The following is a 16,833-nucleotide window of genomic DNA, read 5'->3' on the forward strand; positions in this document are numbered from 1 at the left end:
GGCACATGGGAATAGCTGCTTTAAAGTCTGGACTATATTCTAAAGTGGATTCACAATTGCACTGACATGGAGAGGTCCACCAGCCACCAGTCAGAGAGCTTGGGAAAGTTATATTTTTAGACCACAACTCCCAGTATCTTCCTCCCACCAGAGCCAGAATGGGGGTTTCTGAGAGACATAGTCAAAAAATGTTTCTGCAATGAACTCCAGCTATAGTACCATTGAGCTATGGGAGCATGTACGATAGATGGAGAATTTGGACAAGTCCCTTGGAATGTTTAGGGATGCTATGTTGGAGGTTTTGGGAGTTGTAGCCCAAAATGTAACATGTCCAAGCTCTAAATAGGATATCAGAAAGAAACAGGGAAACATCCATTCCCATGTTGCGGCAGTTGCACTGGCTGCTGGTCTGTTTTTGGGCTGAGAGATCACCATCGGGCCCCTGGTTGAGAACTATTTTATATCTGGGCTCTGTTAGTTCATGTCAGTTACCATCATTGGTCACACAACTAAAACACACAACTTTGTGAACTTTAGTTGGCTCTGTAGATTCATGTAGATGTTTGTGCAGACTCTTAAGTTATCATATAATTTTTGTTTTACTATGTTTAATTCAATTTATTAATGTTAGATTTAATTCATTGATGTTAGGTTAAATTTGATGTGAGGTTTTAACGTATTTTTATATGTGGGGTTTTTCATGTATGGGTTTTTCTGGGATTTTATGTCGGTATTTGTTTGTTTTTAAAGAGGCATTGAATGTTTGCCGTTGTGTGTTGGAATCTGCCCTGAGTCCCCCTGGGGAGATAGGGTGGAATACAAATAAAGTTTTATATTATTATTATTATCATCATCGACATAAAAACATAGTATGACACAGCAAATGAGATATATATATGCTGGATTTTGTATCACAAAATCACAAATCGAACACTTCCCAAGTGTTTAGGACTGTGTGATGTATTTTTGGATGATGCGTGCAGATCCCAGTAAGGTGGCCTTTTGCAGTTGACAGATTGTGATTTTGTCAATGTCTATTGTTTCCAAATGCCGGCTGAGATCTTTTGGCACGGCACCCAGTGTGCCAATTACCACTGGGACCACCTGTACTGGTTTATGCCTGAGCCTTTGCAGTTTGATCTTGAGGTCCTGATAAGGGCTGAGTTGTTGTTTTTCTTCTTCTTCTTCTTCCTCCTCCTCTTCTTCTTCTTCTTCTTCCTCTTCTTCTTCTTCTTCCTCTTCTTCTTCTTCTTCTTCTTCTTCTTCTTCTTCTTCTTTCTTCCTTCTTTTTCTTCTTCTTCTTCTTCTTCTTCTTCTTCTTCTTCTTCTTCTTCCCATGTGTTATTGGATTTTTATCTTGTATTTTTTCTCTCAAGAATCACTCTTGAGATATCTAATAGAGATAAAATTTTAAATACTCTAGTTAAAGAATAAAATGTGACTAAAATGCCACTCAAACTAGCCTGTTCTCTCTTGCTGTACTCCAGGAGAGGTGCAGAGAGTTGTTGTTAATAGGCTGCATGTAAACATTATGCCCTATATCCATGATCTATCAAATGCTGGTAATTAATGTTTTGCCTGCACTAATTTTGGGGCTGCTTTTGCCTGAAACATTTCTCCAAACATAGCAATGCAACAATTTAACCTGCCCATTCCAAAGAAGGTGCAATCTTTACCCCATGCACAAAGAACAATGAAAATAATCCCAAATGGAAACCAGAAGTGACATTGCATTAGTTCTGGTGAATTTAGAAAATAGAAAGGGAGTGTTGTGAAGGGTCAGAAACTGCACTGATGGACCTACTTTGCAGCTGGGCATTTGGCAAAGTGGTTGTCGGACTCTTTTCCACTCACAGATATGGTTTGCTCAGGGTACAGCAAGCCTAGTCTTGGTTAATAAGCAGAAATGATAAAAAAGTTCAACATGCGTGTGATTCATATGTCAGCTCCCATTTTCATGCCAACGGCCTTTAGTCTAGTCATTCCAAAATCAGACTGAGCAGACTGTTCATTAGCCGTTTCAGGATGGCTGCCTTGATGAGTGCTGATGGGCAATGTGTCCTATAAATAAACATTTTTAAAAAATAAATAAATAAATCTATTTCACATCACTTCCTTCCTTTGGGTGTATTTTTGTTTTCCAGTTGTAAAGTTGCTCATAAACTATGCATGCATTAATGGCTGCGTTTGCATGCTTATATAAGCAGGTCTCTCCATTGCCAGCAGTTATAAGGAGCTCCTGACTCAGACCATTCATCCATCTCCATCCAACGCTGTCAGCAGCTCTCCAAGGTCTCTGCCAGAGGACTTTCCCAGCTCCGCAACACTATATATGCCAGAGATTAAAGCTGGAGACTTGACATTTGCAAAGCCTGCGTGATGCTGCTGAGCTTGGTCCCTTTTTTGCAATTGGAGCTACTCCAAATTAATATTTTTGTGCATGAAATGATTCAGAATTGACTTGTAGGGCACAATTATCCTCCCTTATATAACGGTTTGGTACAAACCACAGTGCACCCCTTTCAAACTGAGAAGCAACAAATAATTTTTTCACAGTGGTTCATAACATGCACATTGAAATAGAGCTGACCTTCAATGTTTATGAGGGCAAAGGGTGATATATTACCCTGTCATTTGTTTTTACAGTAAGATAACACTTTTCTAAGTATTTCTTGGTCCTCCGATGCAATTCTATAGTCAAGTTCCTATGGAAGTTGATTATCGAATTGTGCTGGAGGATCTAGCAGTGCCTAGAGAATAATAATATATCTCACTTTCCCCTCTTGATTTAGATCCAAAGCAGCTCACAACCTTAAAAACAATACCTTTAAACCTACAAAATATAAATATTAAAATAGAATGAAATATACAATTATGAAAACAAGTCAGTTAAAATCACACAAGCAAAAACTTTGTAAAACAATTGAATAATAATAATAATAATAATAATAATAATAATAATAATAATAACTTTATTTTTATACCCCTGAAGGGACTCGGGGCGGCTTACATGGGGCCTTGCCCGATACAACACTCAAATATCAATAACAAAGCAATTAACCCAATAAAAACATCAACATCAGTAAAAAAACAATCATTAAAATCAACATGAAGCATACAATGTTAAAAACTGGAGACTGAAATTGACTAGTCTTATCTGCAAATGCTCAACCCACTATTGCAGAGTCTTTCAAGATTTTTGTAAAAACAACAACAAAGAATCTATTAATTTCCTGGATAAAATAGCATACACAATTGTGGGGAGAAGCGAATTTCAGAGATGCATACATCTTATGCCAAATAAAATATGTTAGTTTTTAAGATATCCTAATGCACGGTAGCAAAAATCCTCATCTTTTCCCACCATGTATTTCTGAAATAACTATCTCAGGGAAGGCATTTTTGGCACCTGAAAGTTAGTTCTAGATATCTTTGGGAGGCAAGGGGAGCATTTCTGGGTCAAAATAGAATCTGTTTTGGTTAAAAAAAATGTTTTAAAAAGTGTTGACGGGTGTCCAGAAGGCCAGGAACCACATATGACCCATGGCCTTAATCATTCATATCCCTGTAAGATATGCGTTAGACATGTTGCCAGTATTAACTATCTGGTTTGTCCCATTTTGCCATAGGAGATGCCATACTCTCGTTCCCAGTTTAAAAAATGTGCCGTGGTTGGAAATGGAGGGATTCTGAAGAACAGCCGATGTGGACGGGAGATTGACAGTGCGGATTTTGTGTTCCGGTAATTGTCTCAGCACAATGTCTTTCTGTACACCTAAATGATAGTCAAGAATGACCAATGAGTGTTCCAGTGCTTCAGCTTTGCACATGGATTTCCTGGGCATCACACATTCTCAGTCTCGGAAAACCCTGTGATGGGTTTGCCTTTGGGTTGCTGAAAGTTGGAAATAGCCTGAAGGCACACAACAACAACATCAACAAACATATATGTGCTAATTAAGCTATGTCTAAGTGTTAATTGATGGGTCAAAATTCAGATCAACACAATAACTCATGGACGAATTGGTGTCCTCACAGTGTTTCTGAAGTATGTCATCCTTAAGCCAAACCTGTTCCAAGGTTTTCTTAGCAACAATTTTGCCTTGCTTTGAGACAAGTTGCACTCCGTCAGTCATCCAGTGGCTTTCCATTATCAAGTGGAGATTTGAACCCTGGTCTCAGACTCTTAGTCAACACTCACTTTGAGAAACCAACTACATATGGGTTGTTTGCCTCCACTTTAATTTGCTTGAAAGATCAGCCATTTGGCACTGACACCCTTTCACCCCCAAATTGGTATTCTCTCCGAGGGCCAGATTTTATTTTCAGTGGATGACTATTACAACCACACTCTGTTATCTCCCAAATAGTTGGCTCATCAGAGATTTCTGATAAACAAAAGTTCAAAGGCTGAAAAATTGGAAGCAGTGTTGATTTTATTGCCTTTGAAACAAGAACAAGCTGCTCCTCAGTACGAATGCCAGAGGTTAAGCTTCTGCTGTTGATTTCTTTATCCCAGGGAGGCTGAATGTAAGCTGACTGTATATATTTTGTAGGAATTCCAAAATGTTTTCATCACAGATCCAGATAAGTGGGAGAATTGTTTACAGTGAGTTTGGTAGTGATGGTACAGACGATACCAGCCACCAGTTGTGCATAGTCTGATGCTTTTAATGTCATATAATGTTTCATGAAGTGAAGCAGATCTGAAGCTGATGATCTAAAATCAATGGATCAGACTATCAATCAGTTACACGGCAACTTTGGAGATGATAGGACTCACTTCTTTTCCTTAAGGAACTCATGGAGAACTACAAGGTTTCAGCCTTCTTGTTCTTGTATGTCTTCAAACTGTTTTCAACTTACGGTGTCTCTAAAGCAAACTTATCATGAAGTTTTCTTAGTAAGATTCATTTGTAAGGAGCAATTGTCTTTGCCTTCCTTTGAGTCTTAGAGCATGTGGCTTGCCCAAATTAGCCCAGTGGATTTTCATGGCCGAGCATGGATTTGAAGTTTGGTCCCCAAAGTTGTAGTCCAATGCTCAAACCACTACACAACACCAGCCTTGGAACAGTGATTTTTGGTGCATTATCAGAGGATTGAGATTTTATCTCATTTGCATTTTTCATTTGGAATCATTTTAATGGTTTAAATTGCTTTATCTCCAGGACCTAATGGTGTTAGTCTGGAAAATCAGCATGCAAAGTGATCTTGTTGCACCTTAGAGACTAACTGAGAGAATAAAGTTAGTAGCAACTTTGTTCTCTCAGTTAGCCTTTAAGGTGCGACAAGATTCCTTTGCATGTTGTTTTGTCTGTTTGCTACCTTTCAAAATGATTTTAAAAATAAATAATGGGAAGGGGGGGGGGTCATAGCTCAGTCACAGAGTGTATGGTTTGCAAGTGTAAGTTGCTAAGTTCATTTGATTACATTTTCAGTTAAAGAACAATACCAAAAGCCTCTTTGCTTTGGGACCACAGGGAACCCACTACCAAGACCAAGTCTTTTCCAATCTGCCAGTTTCAAAATATGTTACACTGTAGTGCCCATCATCCAAGACATCATGGCCAATGATTAAGGATAATAAGAGCAGAACTGAAATATATCTGGAAGGTGCCGGCTTCAGAAGCCTGCAATGGTGGCTGGTTGCTTCTGCAGCATCCCTACAAGTTTCATCCTTGGAGCTGTCCAAGGTGCTCGACCTGCCCTCCCATAGGTCCTCAAACTCCAAATGAATTCTCTGCTCCACCAATTTGGAAACAAGCCACTGCCATTGGAAGTCCAGGATTGTGACACTGTATTCATGCCATCTCTGTGAGCTTCCCATAGTTAACTGGTTTGCCATTACATGAACAGAAGGCAGTATTTCAGTTTGAGCTGGTAAACCTAAGGAGTCCATATGAGACAATGATAAGTTAGAGGGAGAAAAAGCTTGATCTGGAGTAAAACTTCATCAGTAAGAGCAGATAATTTTTCTTGAGGGTCAGATTGACCACCTTTGCTTACATTCATCTGCGTTGTGCAGCTACAAGAAAAATGTGATGCATGCTTGATGATGCTAAAGCTCTACTTTGCACTGAGTTTCATTCCACTGAAGGCAGAAAGTTTGCTCTACCAGCTGCTTGGCTCCACCTAGAGTCCAGATGTTAAAAGCACAGAGCTCAGCTGGGATTAGGCAAGTGTTCATGGGACATGTCTTGTTCAGTCAAGCCTAATTTTATTTTATTAATTTTTAAAAAGGAAATGCAGTGGGTCCACAGTATCCACTGCGTTTTGCTTCCAGGAATTCCCATGGATTTCAAAATCTATTGATGCTCAAATGGAATTAGGCTGGTTAAGCTAAAGGTTTTCCCCTGACATTAAGTCCAGTCGTGACTGACTCTGGGGGTTGGTGCTCATCTCCATTCCATTTCAAAACCGAAGAGCCGGCGTTGTCCATAGACATCTCCAAGGTCATGTGGCTGGCATGACTGCATGGAGTGCCATTACATTCCTGCTGGAGCAGTACCTATTGATCTACTCACATTTCAATTTTTTCGAACTGCTAGGTTGGCAGGAGCTCGGGCTAACAGCGGGCGCTCATTCCACTCCCGGGATTTGAACCTGGGACCTTTCGGTCTGCAAGTTCATCAGGATTTGAACCTGGGACCTTTCGGTCTGCAAGTTCAGCAGGATTTGAACCTGGGACCTTTCAGTCTGCAAGTTCAGTAGGATTTGAACCTGGGACCTTTCGGTCTGCAAGTTCATCAGGATTTGAACCTGGGACCTTTCGGTCTGCAAGTTCATCAGGATTTGAACCTGGGACCTTTCGGTCTGCAAGTTCAGCAGGATTTGAACCTGGGACCTTTCGGTCTGCAAGTTCAGCAGCTCAGCGCTTTAACACACTGTGCCACCACATTATATTGCATTATATACAATATAATAAAATGGCATCCCTTATTGTTCAAGCCATGGATGGTGGAATCCATGGATAAAGAATTTGTGGATATGGAGGGCTGACTACCCTGAAAGAAATCCTAAGTATTCATAGTAATCATAAGCAATGTTTTCCCTTACTACTCATTCTACTAATTACTCACCACAGTGAACCAACTATGGAGATTTGTCTGGACCAGAAGTGGACATTATGTGGGCTTCCAGACGCTGCACTGCAGCTCCCAACATTCCTCACCATTGCCTATGTAAGCTAGGGTTGCTGGGAGTGCAGTCTAGCAAGATCTGAAATGTTGCACCATTTCCCACTGAAAAACAGCTGAAAAGTTCTTTAAAACATTTACTAAAAACTAACCATCCACTAGAGAAGGTATACAAGGTCCATTTAGCCAAGGATTTCTACTAATATGGCTTCTCCATGGTGAGAAAATCATAGGAATTGGGACATCATAGGACAGTGGTTCTCAACCTGGGGTCCCCAGATGTTTTTGGCCTTCAACTCCCAGTAATCCTAACAGCTGGTAAACTGGCTGAGATTTCTGGGAGTTGTAGGCCAAAAACATCTGGGGACCCCAGATTGAGAACGACTGTCATAGGATGACACAGTATAGACAAGAATAGATGCATTTTCTGGAGAAGATGAATAGGAATTTGCTGTTGTATTTGCATCTTATTTATATGTTTTCATGGCTGGCCACTGTGAGAGAAGAACAAGTGTATTGTCTGACCCAACAGAGCTCTTCTCACATTCGTATGTTCTATATTTTATAATAATTTTTAAATGGTTGTTTATCTCTTATTTGGAAACCTGAAATACTACGAGGTCTGAAATTGTTCACATGGGTAGCTGAGATAGTGGTTCAATGCATATGAACCTACTTACATAGGTTATATCATTAAAAACATTGTATATAAGATTACCTTTAGGTTATAAGTATATACAAAACAAAGGAATTTCATGTTTAGACCTGAATCAGATCTCCAAGATATCTCATTATGTACATATATGCACAGAGAGATATTCCAAAATCCAAATGCTTCTGGGTCCGAGCATTTTGAATAAGCCACACTCAGTCTGTCATATGTTTCAGAAGATATAATGTGTTCATTATCCTTTGTAATGTGACATATACTTTAGATTATCAAAACAGAAATATTTCTAAATCCCAACCAATGTTGTATCTATGCAGCAGCAGTGCTGGGTGGAGATTCTGGAAGTAGTAGCACCAAAAGCCATGGATCTGGTGTGATCTGAAAAGAATTGGGACTGGGGACTTCTTGCATGGAAAACATTTGCTCTACCATGAAGCCATGGCTTTTGCCATCATGTGGACTACTCTTGGGTCATTTATCAGAATCCCAATATACATGTTCTACTTTTGTTGCTCATTTATGGCCCATTCACTATGCAAAAGTAGCCAAAGTGCTTTATATACTGAATTTGAACCAGAAAAACCTGGGTGAATAAGTCCTTTTTTAGGTGAATCATAGTTTCTTTTCCTTTGTTTTAGTCTCACGGGGTCCTTCTGATAAAATGAAGGCAAGCCGAAACTTACCAAACTCCTTGGTAACAAGAGACATATAAATAACCTGTTTGTTGTTCTGTTCTGTTCTTTGTCTTCAGGTGTAATTTGCCTCCCATCTCAGAAAAATACATTGCTGACGTTGGAGTAAAGACTGACATTGTGACAGTTAATCCCAGCATAATTACCGAAAGGTCAGTTGTTCGCCCGGTGCCTACTTTTGCCCACACTTCTCCTTTCTGAAAAGGAGAGACCATGCTTTATTATTAATTCTGGTGCTGCTGCTCTCATCTCAGTAATTTCATAGCAACTGGAAATCAGAATAATTTGAGTGTTCTTATCAAAGGAAAAAAGGTTCAAAATAGGCCTTATTTTATCCTTTTCTTTGTTCAGCAAGAAATGTTCCAAATGTAACTCCACCCATTCTGTCTTACGGTCTCCGAACCTCACAATAGCAGTGCCATCCCCTGTAGTCATGAAATCTATGCCTAACCTCCAGTTTCAGAGGGAGTCTGCCTTAAAATACCAGTTGTAAGGGGAACATACATGAAAGGGTGCTATTCTGTTCACATTTGTGTGTGAGCTTCCCATGGTTGGACAAAGTGAGAACAGGTTCAAATAGGTACAGTAAGGCCCCTATACCTATGATATATACGAGGGTTATCCAGAAAGTAGATTACGTTTTGGAATTAAAAATGAACAAAGTATAGGATAAAACATTTACCATATGCAGTTGAAAGCCACACCCAAATACCACTTCTCAGCATAGTCGCCATTCAAATCTAGGCACTTATCATAGTGATGAATGAGCTTGGCAACTCCTTCCCCACAAAACTCTGCTGCTAGCATGCCTCAATTTGGCAATGATGCGCAGCTGCGGGGAGGGGTGGCCGGCTGGTTGAGGATGCAAGCGGCAGAGTTTTGTGGGGAAGGAGTTGTTCTTTTGTAATTATTTTCTCTTTTCTGCTCCATCATCAGGTTCCACAAACTAGAGAAGTGGAGGAAGCCCTTTTTTAATGTCCTGCAAACATATGAAAATGCCTCCGTGCTGCTTCCGGCCTTCTACAACACTCGCAACACAGATGTCTCCATCCGGGTCCGGTACGCCTTGGATGACTTTGAATCCCAGCAGTCTGTCTACTTTTTCCACCCGCAGTATCTCATCAACCTCTCGCGCTATTGGCTGAATCAAGGGGTGCGGGCCAAGCGCATCAGCACCGGCCTGATCCTTGTGACGGCAGCGTTGGAGCTGTGCGAAGAAGTGCACCTTTTTGGATTCTGGGCTTTCCCCATGAACCCCTCAGGGATATATATAACCCATCATTACTACGACAACGTCAAACCTCGCCCGGGATTCCACGCCATGCCTTCAGAAATCTTCAACTTTCTCCATATGCACAGCAAAGGGATTTTGAGGGTTCACACGGATGCCTGCAATTGCTGTTGATGGGAGCAGCTGTATGATAGTTCTTGTGCTACATAAACAAGAAGGAAGAGGACAGAAGAGGACCTCTGAGCCTTTGGAACCAATCCATGTGGTTGTTTTTGAGGCACAAACAATCTCCACGAAGTGGTTTTTGTCTCCTTCCAATGTTGTCATCTTTCAAATGTGCCCCCATGGTAAAGTTTAAGTTACCATGTTCCAGAGGGGGGGAAATAGTCATGACTGTGTGAATTAGTCCAGGACATTCAATGCAGCAGAACTTTAATATATTGAGATTTATGCAATAGTGGTTGAAAATGTACAGTTCTTCGGTGGCTTTTAGCCTTTCTTGAGAGCTGGTGTTTCCAGCACCTTCCCTTACTAGTCACTTGTGTAGGCATTAGCAAGCCTTGTCCTGGTCCCCTCCATATACATTGGAGTGCAGCTCCATCATCTTCAGCCAAGAAAGGCCGGGGATGGGAGTTGTAGACTAACACATCTCAAGGACATTAGTTCAGGAAGAAAGTGCCATAGGGTTTTTGCCATTTGGGTGAAGCTCTTTTAGAGCAGGCCTGCACAACTTGTGGACCTCCAGGTGTTTGCAACTCCAGAAGCCCTAGACAGCATTTCCAGTGGTCAGGAATTCTGGGATCTGAAGGCCAAAAAAGACCTCACAGGCTATAAATTGTGCAGGCCTGATTGGGAGAAATCCACATACTGTCCTAGAACTCATAGGGAATCAACAAGCACATTCAGCTAGAAGTTATAGAGACACAGCACATCATTGTAGTGAGCCATTAATCTAGCTCCATGAAGCACCAAACCTGAGTGTCCTCAGCAAAGGACAGGACCTAGGCTTGCTGTTCTTAGACTGTGGTATTCATGCCTGTATGATTTATCAGGTGATGCACCAAATACTGTGAGGGACATTGTTTTTGTATAACATGCCATGAGGTCCATTGACTTCCATCCTAATTTCCTACATGCACCACTGTTAATGAAGAATATATATTTTAAAACACTGCTCTTCTGTCTTGTGGTGCAGAACCCAATTCTTATCTTTTCCATGGGCACATCCAGACTGATTGGAAAAAATCCCAGATTTTGCTCTCGTTCCCCTCTCCCTATCTGAGTTAGTACCATGTATGGATCTTAAAAATAAAACCAGGAAGAACAGGAACAGAATCTGGGACTTTGAGGTTTTATGAATCAGTCTGGATTACCCTTATGTTGTTTCTGCCCCACGTACCAAATTTTCTGTCATGGTCAAGAACAGTCGGCCCTCTGCATTTGCGGGTTTGACTTACATGGATTTGACCATTCATGGATTTAATTAAGATAGTTTCTCAAGAAATCTGTTTTTCTGTGCAGTTCTATGGTCATGTTCAACTCCAAGTTGACCACAAAGTTGTGCTGAAGGATCTAGAGATTCCCAGAAAAACCCTTCTCTAGATATTTGTAACTCCTCCAATGAAATTTTGTCGTCAACTTCTGCTTGGTCATAGTCTCTTGTTGAAGGATCTAAAGATTCCTAGATAGGTTTTCTGTCAGTTTTTTTTAAAAAAATAGTATATTTTTTGATTTGCAGTTTTCCTCTTTCAAGGGGGTTCTGTGACCCTAAACCCAGTAAACGTGGAAGACTGGCTGTACTTTGTGAACTGACATATGCCTGTAATTTCAAGGAATCTAAAAGTACCTTGGCACCAACGTTTTCCTTTATGTAGCAAATAAGATTATTTTTTTAATGGAAAATTAAAGTTGTGAGTGTAGATTGTGGGGATGGGAACATTTGTCCATGCAAAAACCATATTCCTGCATTAATTTGCCACTGGCAGAATCATTCTTTTGGATCACATTTGCCAAAGTTCTACCAAAAGGCATGGCATGGCACATGAATTTCTTGTTCATAAACAATTCAGATCTAGAGCTTGGGAAAGTGACTTTAGCAGACTATTTTATTTATCATGTCAGGAGCAAATTGAGGGTACAGTTATAATGTATTTAAAAACACATTTTTTAAAAAAACTTGGCATTATACTAAATGTCCTTTGACCAGTAGTTGGCCACTTGGAGTGCTTCTGGTGTTGCTATAAGACGGTCCTCCCTTGTGCATGTGGCAGGGCTCAGGCTGCATTGTAATAGATGGTCTGTGGTTTGCTCTTCTCCACACTCGCATGTCGTGGACTCCACTTTATAGCCCCATTTCTTAAGGTTGGCTCTGCATCTTGTAGTGCCAGGGTGCAGTCTGTTTAGCACCTTCCAAATTGCCCAGTTTTCTGTGTGCCCAGGAGAGAGTCTCTCATTTGGTATTAGCCATGGCTTGAGGCTCCAAGTTTTAGCCTGCCACTTTTGGACTCTCACTTGCTGAGGTGTACCTGCGAATATCTCTGTAGATCTTAGAAAAGTATTTTGCAGACTATAACTAACAAAATCCCTTCTTGGGTGCAGGATTTTCTAAGCTCTGTCCAAATCCATCAATAGTCTGGATTCGTTAGAAATGTGGAAACGCTCCTTGGTGGAAGAGCGAAGGCAGAATTTTGTAGAAGTTTTCCCAAGTTTTGACTCATGCAAAGAACTCTGTAGTTGCCATGCTCACTTCATTGTGGTTTTTCTCAGAAGAATCTTCTGAGGCCATGAATTTGCTCTGGGCTTTAGTAGTAGCTGTCAAAGAACTGGATCCCATCCCCTGGAATATTGGGTGGAAGAGTAGAAATTTAGCACAAAGATATATAATAAACCGCAACTCCTAATGAGAGACAGTTCACCCTGTGTCAAGAACAACAGACTCCAATTACAACAGTGACCTCCAACCCAGCACATTATTTTCCTGGTAGGGGTCATGTGACACATTCTTATCAGAAATTTTGGAAGCACAGCCATCTCCATCTGATTCTCTTCTCTATTGGGAATCAAGCTTACCCTGATAAAGTTTCGCCTCTTCCCTATGCACAAGCATAGCCAAGTTTTCCTTGGCTTTGTCACTGGTGACTTCCATTCCAGTGGTCAATGAATTCATTCTGGGTTTAACTCCACAGATTCAAGAAATGATCCAAGTTGTTGGACCTATTTTTGGCAGTTAGGCTTCAGAACCTTGGACAGTTCTTTTAAAGTTTGAACTTCACCCAAGCTGGAGCTACACTGCTGTATAATGCAGGTTAACTCCATTGAACTGGATTATATGGCAGTATAGATCTAGCCCCAGAGAAGATTCATTGATCAACTGACAGAAGGCACTATTTATGACTAACTCACCCAACAGACTATGCAAAACCCTTAGCTATCTGCCTCCTATTTTGTTTTACTATTGTGCTCCATTGCTTTCCTGATCCGTTCCCCTGAGGACACCTGAGGGAGGAAGAAGGGAGTTATGTCAGTTTCAGCATGCAGAGAGATTGTGTATCTTTCATCTTGGCTGAGAAGAGAAAATTGTAGCTGGTGCAACTTTTTTTTTTAAAAAAAATACTGATCCTGAGATCTAAAAAACAATTAACCCAAATCCTCACCCCTCAGGAACCACTAAAGCAACATTTAAGGAATGGTGTCTGATCATAGGCAGAAATACATTCCACAGACTTGAAACTCATTCTGGAATTATAGTGTTAATTTAGCCTATTCCAAATTGGGATCTTACAACGAAGAGAATCTTATCATGGATATCTCCCTCTGTGCAACTCTTCCCATGCTCTGAGTTCTGATAGCGAAGTAATTGCAATGCTTTGGGTTTGGATAGAGAGGAAACACGTATTTCCATCAAGGTGGGCATAGTCCCCTGAAACCTCTGCCAGGCCATCAAAAACTTCCAAGATCTAAAGATATTAAAATGGAATGATTTTCAGGCATTTTTGCCCCCCAGTCATGCAAGAATTGGAATGCAATTCATGGGAACCTACAACACAATGCATGGAAAACATACAAAAATGATTTTTAAAATCCTCTACTCTATCAATGGAATCTGTTTCTCCATTGAGGTATCATCTACCTGATCTGCTGGGGTGAGTCTGGCTCCAAGGATGCTGCAAATTTTGACAGGACAGGTCTCAGAACCAAGGAACGATGGTGTAGGAGAAGCTGTTACTTTCCTAACTTCTGGGAGAATTGGATAATAGTCACTCTGGCATTAAGGATGTCCAGGTTCAACCACCCCATCAGAGAAGGAGTTCATTGTGTTGACTTTGAATTAGTTGCTTTTAGCCTGACCAACCTCATGCGGTTGTGGGGATAAAATGGAAGGACTTACAAGTGGCTTAAAATTAAGACAGATATATAGTAATGAACAGAGAGTATAATGATGGAGAGCCAAAATGATGCAGTAGTTTGACTCCTGGACTCAGTCTCTAAGAAACAAGGATTGGAATCCCATCTTGGCCATGGAAACCCATTGGGTGACCTTAGGCAAGTCTCACTTTCTCAGCCTCAGAGGAAGACAATGGCAAACCCCTTCTAAACAAATCTTGCTCCCCAAACTCTTGTTGTTTTAGGTTGGAAGCAACTTGAAAGGCATGCAATGATGGTGTTGATGGTGATGATGAATGTTTCTAGTTTGGATATGGTAGTCAGAGGAGGCACTCAGAAAAGTTTAGTTTTGACAACTCCTAGAATGCCAAAACTAGCATGGATACAGGCCATGTTGGTTAGGGAATTCTGTGAGCTTTACCACAAAAAGGTAACTTCTCCAAGCTCCAGACCTCCTCCATGTACAAGCTGCTTTGAAGCCTTCAAAATCCCTTTGAGCCACCAAATGCTCATAGTCATTGATCTCTTAGGGCTGATTAATTGATCCATCTCCTTTGACTCTATTCCTAGTCAAATTCTTGACTGGCAAGAATTTAGTATTCACTTTAAAGATAAAAGAGAAGCTTCTTACTCATTGTAGAATTATTTTATTATTCAAATGCCCTCTGATGACTCAATGAAATCTCAATCTTTCAAAAACAAGAATGGGCAGAACATTGCATAATGCATAGTACTTTGGAAAACATGATGATGACCCTAAGGTGGACGTATCATGGTAATTTCCTGGCAATATTTCTTCATATGGATTTTTTGAGTCCGAGAGAGTTCAACTTGTCCAAAACCACCTAGTGGGTTTCCATTGGCTGAGCAGGGATTCATACTCTGGAATTCAGGGTCCACCAAAAACCATGACACTACACTGGCTCCAGAAGAGGACAAAACGACTTTAGATTTCTCATTACGCCTTATTTATTACATATGATTATTAGTCAGGGATGAGGTCCCTTTGTCTTAAAAGTATCATTCATTATATATTTCCTTGTATTCATTACAGGCCTTCCTAAAGAAAAAGTAAAGGAGGAAAGAATACCCCACAGCGTTGATTAGACCAGTTCCTTCCTATTTTGAGGGTTGTCTTAACCTTCTGCTATTAACATAACTTAAAGTGCAGAAGACCCTTCACATTTGCAGAATTAATTTTTGCATATTCTTTTGTTTGTGAATGTGGGTAAACTGTTCTATTTAGGAATCTGTAGGTCCTCCAGCATGACTTGATGGTCAATTTCTGCTGAAAGCCAATCATAGGCTCATGTTGGAAGAGATTCCTTCTCTAGGAATTTCTAGGTCTTCCTGTATAATTCTGCGATCAACTTCCTCTGGACCACACAGGATGACCTAGAGATCCCTAGAGAAATGTTATCTCAAGTAAAAACAAATAACAATTTTATTATTTGTGATTTTTCACTCTTGTGGGGGTTCTGTGCACCTAAACCCAGTAACCATGGGGGGCGGACTATATACATTTATTTAATATATATTGTTGAAAAGGAATCATATTCTTGGTCCCGCTTAGATACAAGAAAGAGCACTTTATTGGTTTCTTGATGATCTCATTGACTAACCATTTGCTAAAATAGTTGACCTTATAGTTTTATTACTTTGATGTATATTTTCTTAACTTTACTGTAAGAGGAGAAAGAAAGCCTATAAGTTGATGTAAGCCATAACTTTAAAAACAGCAATCAGGGTATTTTCATCCTTCACTGTGTCATTGTATTTGGAGGATAATTTAATGTGTTAACAAATAAACCAGTTCTATCAGTTCCATTTGGGAGAAAAGGAACTACGTTGCAGGATTTTGTATATCTGGGTTCATGTTTATGTCCTCTTGGGTGCAGTGGGCCGATTATACAACACAAACATTGAATTTAACCTTATTTTTTAAAAATAATAATTACTATTTGCATTTGCTTTTAAGTGCCATTGCCCAACACTTCCATTTTGTATGCAACATTCTTTAATATTGTCTACATTTCAACATGCAATTTTCTCTTTTTAAAAAAAATAATTTTTATTCAGAATTTTTAAAAGTAGAATACATAATTAAAAAAGAAGAAAAAAAATCCAAGATAGGGTATTGGGATAAAGATTAAAAAAAAACTAATTTGAAAGCATAAACAAAACAAGACAAAAAAGAAAGACGAAAAGGAAAAAAAGATAAAAAAAAGAAAAGAAAAAAAGAAAAAATGGAATAAGGGGTAATTTTCGATCTTCCATTCTTTGCTCTTCATGTTTTCATTTCAAATACGAATAATCTTTTCTGGTCTTTCCTTATTTTCTGTCCTCGGGAACTCCTTTTTACTATATTAAGTCCTTTGCCTTCTTTCTATATTCTTCATATGTCTTCCAATCTGTTCTCTTTAGTGGTTTACCGTTACTTTCCTTCAATAGGAAAGTTAATCTATCCATGTCATGAATTTCATCAAGTTTGTCTAGCCACTCTTCGTTTGTAGGGATTTCTTGAGTTTTCCAGTATCTCTACTGTAATTCTTGCTGCAGTGGCTATATAAGTAATTTTCTCCATTATATCAAGAATTGTAGAAATTTTCACAATACATACATTTTATGCAAATATTATCTGATATATCCATATGAGTATGCACTTGTAAACCTGGGAATTGCAGCACAGAATTTTGAAAAATGCACATTCTTGGAAGTCTT

The 16,833-nt window shown here is 39.8% G+C and overlaps 1 protein-coding gene across 4 annotated transcripts in view; it reads left to right on the forward strand.

Moving 5' to 3' along the window:
* Positions 1 to 15,955, forward strand: part of st8sia5 (ST8 alpha-N-acetyl-neuraminide alpha-2,8-sialyltransferase 5) — a 67,831-nt gene extending 51,876 nt beyond the window's left edge. For all 4 annotated transcript variants that reach the window (XM_008103518.2, XM_008103520.2, XM_003214504.3 and 1 more), the window contains 3 exons: positions 3,630 to 3,742; positions 8,558 to 8,650; positions 9,435 to 15,955. In XM_008103518.2, coding sequence (XP_008101725.1) covers positions 3,630 to 3,742; positions 8,558 to 8,650; positions 9,435 to 9,903 — 675 coding nt within the window. In that variant the 3' untranslated portion in view covers positions 9,904 to 15,955. The remainder of the gene's footprint in view (positions 1 to 3,629; positions 3,743 to 8,557; positions 8,651 to 9,434) is intronic.
* The last annotated feature ends 878 nt before the right edge of the window (positions 15,956 to 16,833 follow it).

The sequence above is a fragment of the Anolis carolinensis genome, chromosome 2 (assembly GCF_035594765.1).
Source record: "Anolis carolinensis isolate JA03-04 chromosome 2, rAnoCar3.1.pri, whole genome shotgun sequence".
Taxonomy (NCBI): Eukaryota; Metazoa; Chordata; class Lepidosauria; order Squamata; family Dactyloidae; genus Anolis; species Anolis carolinensis.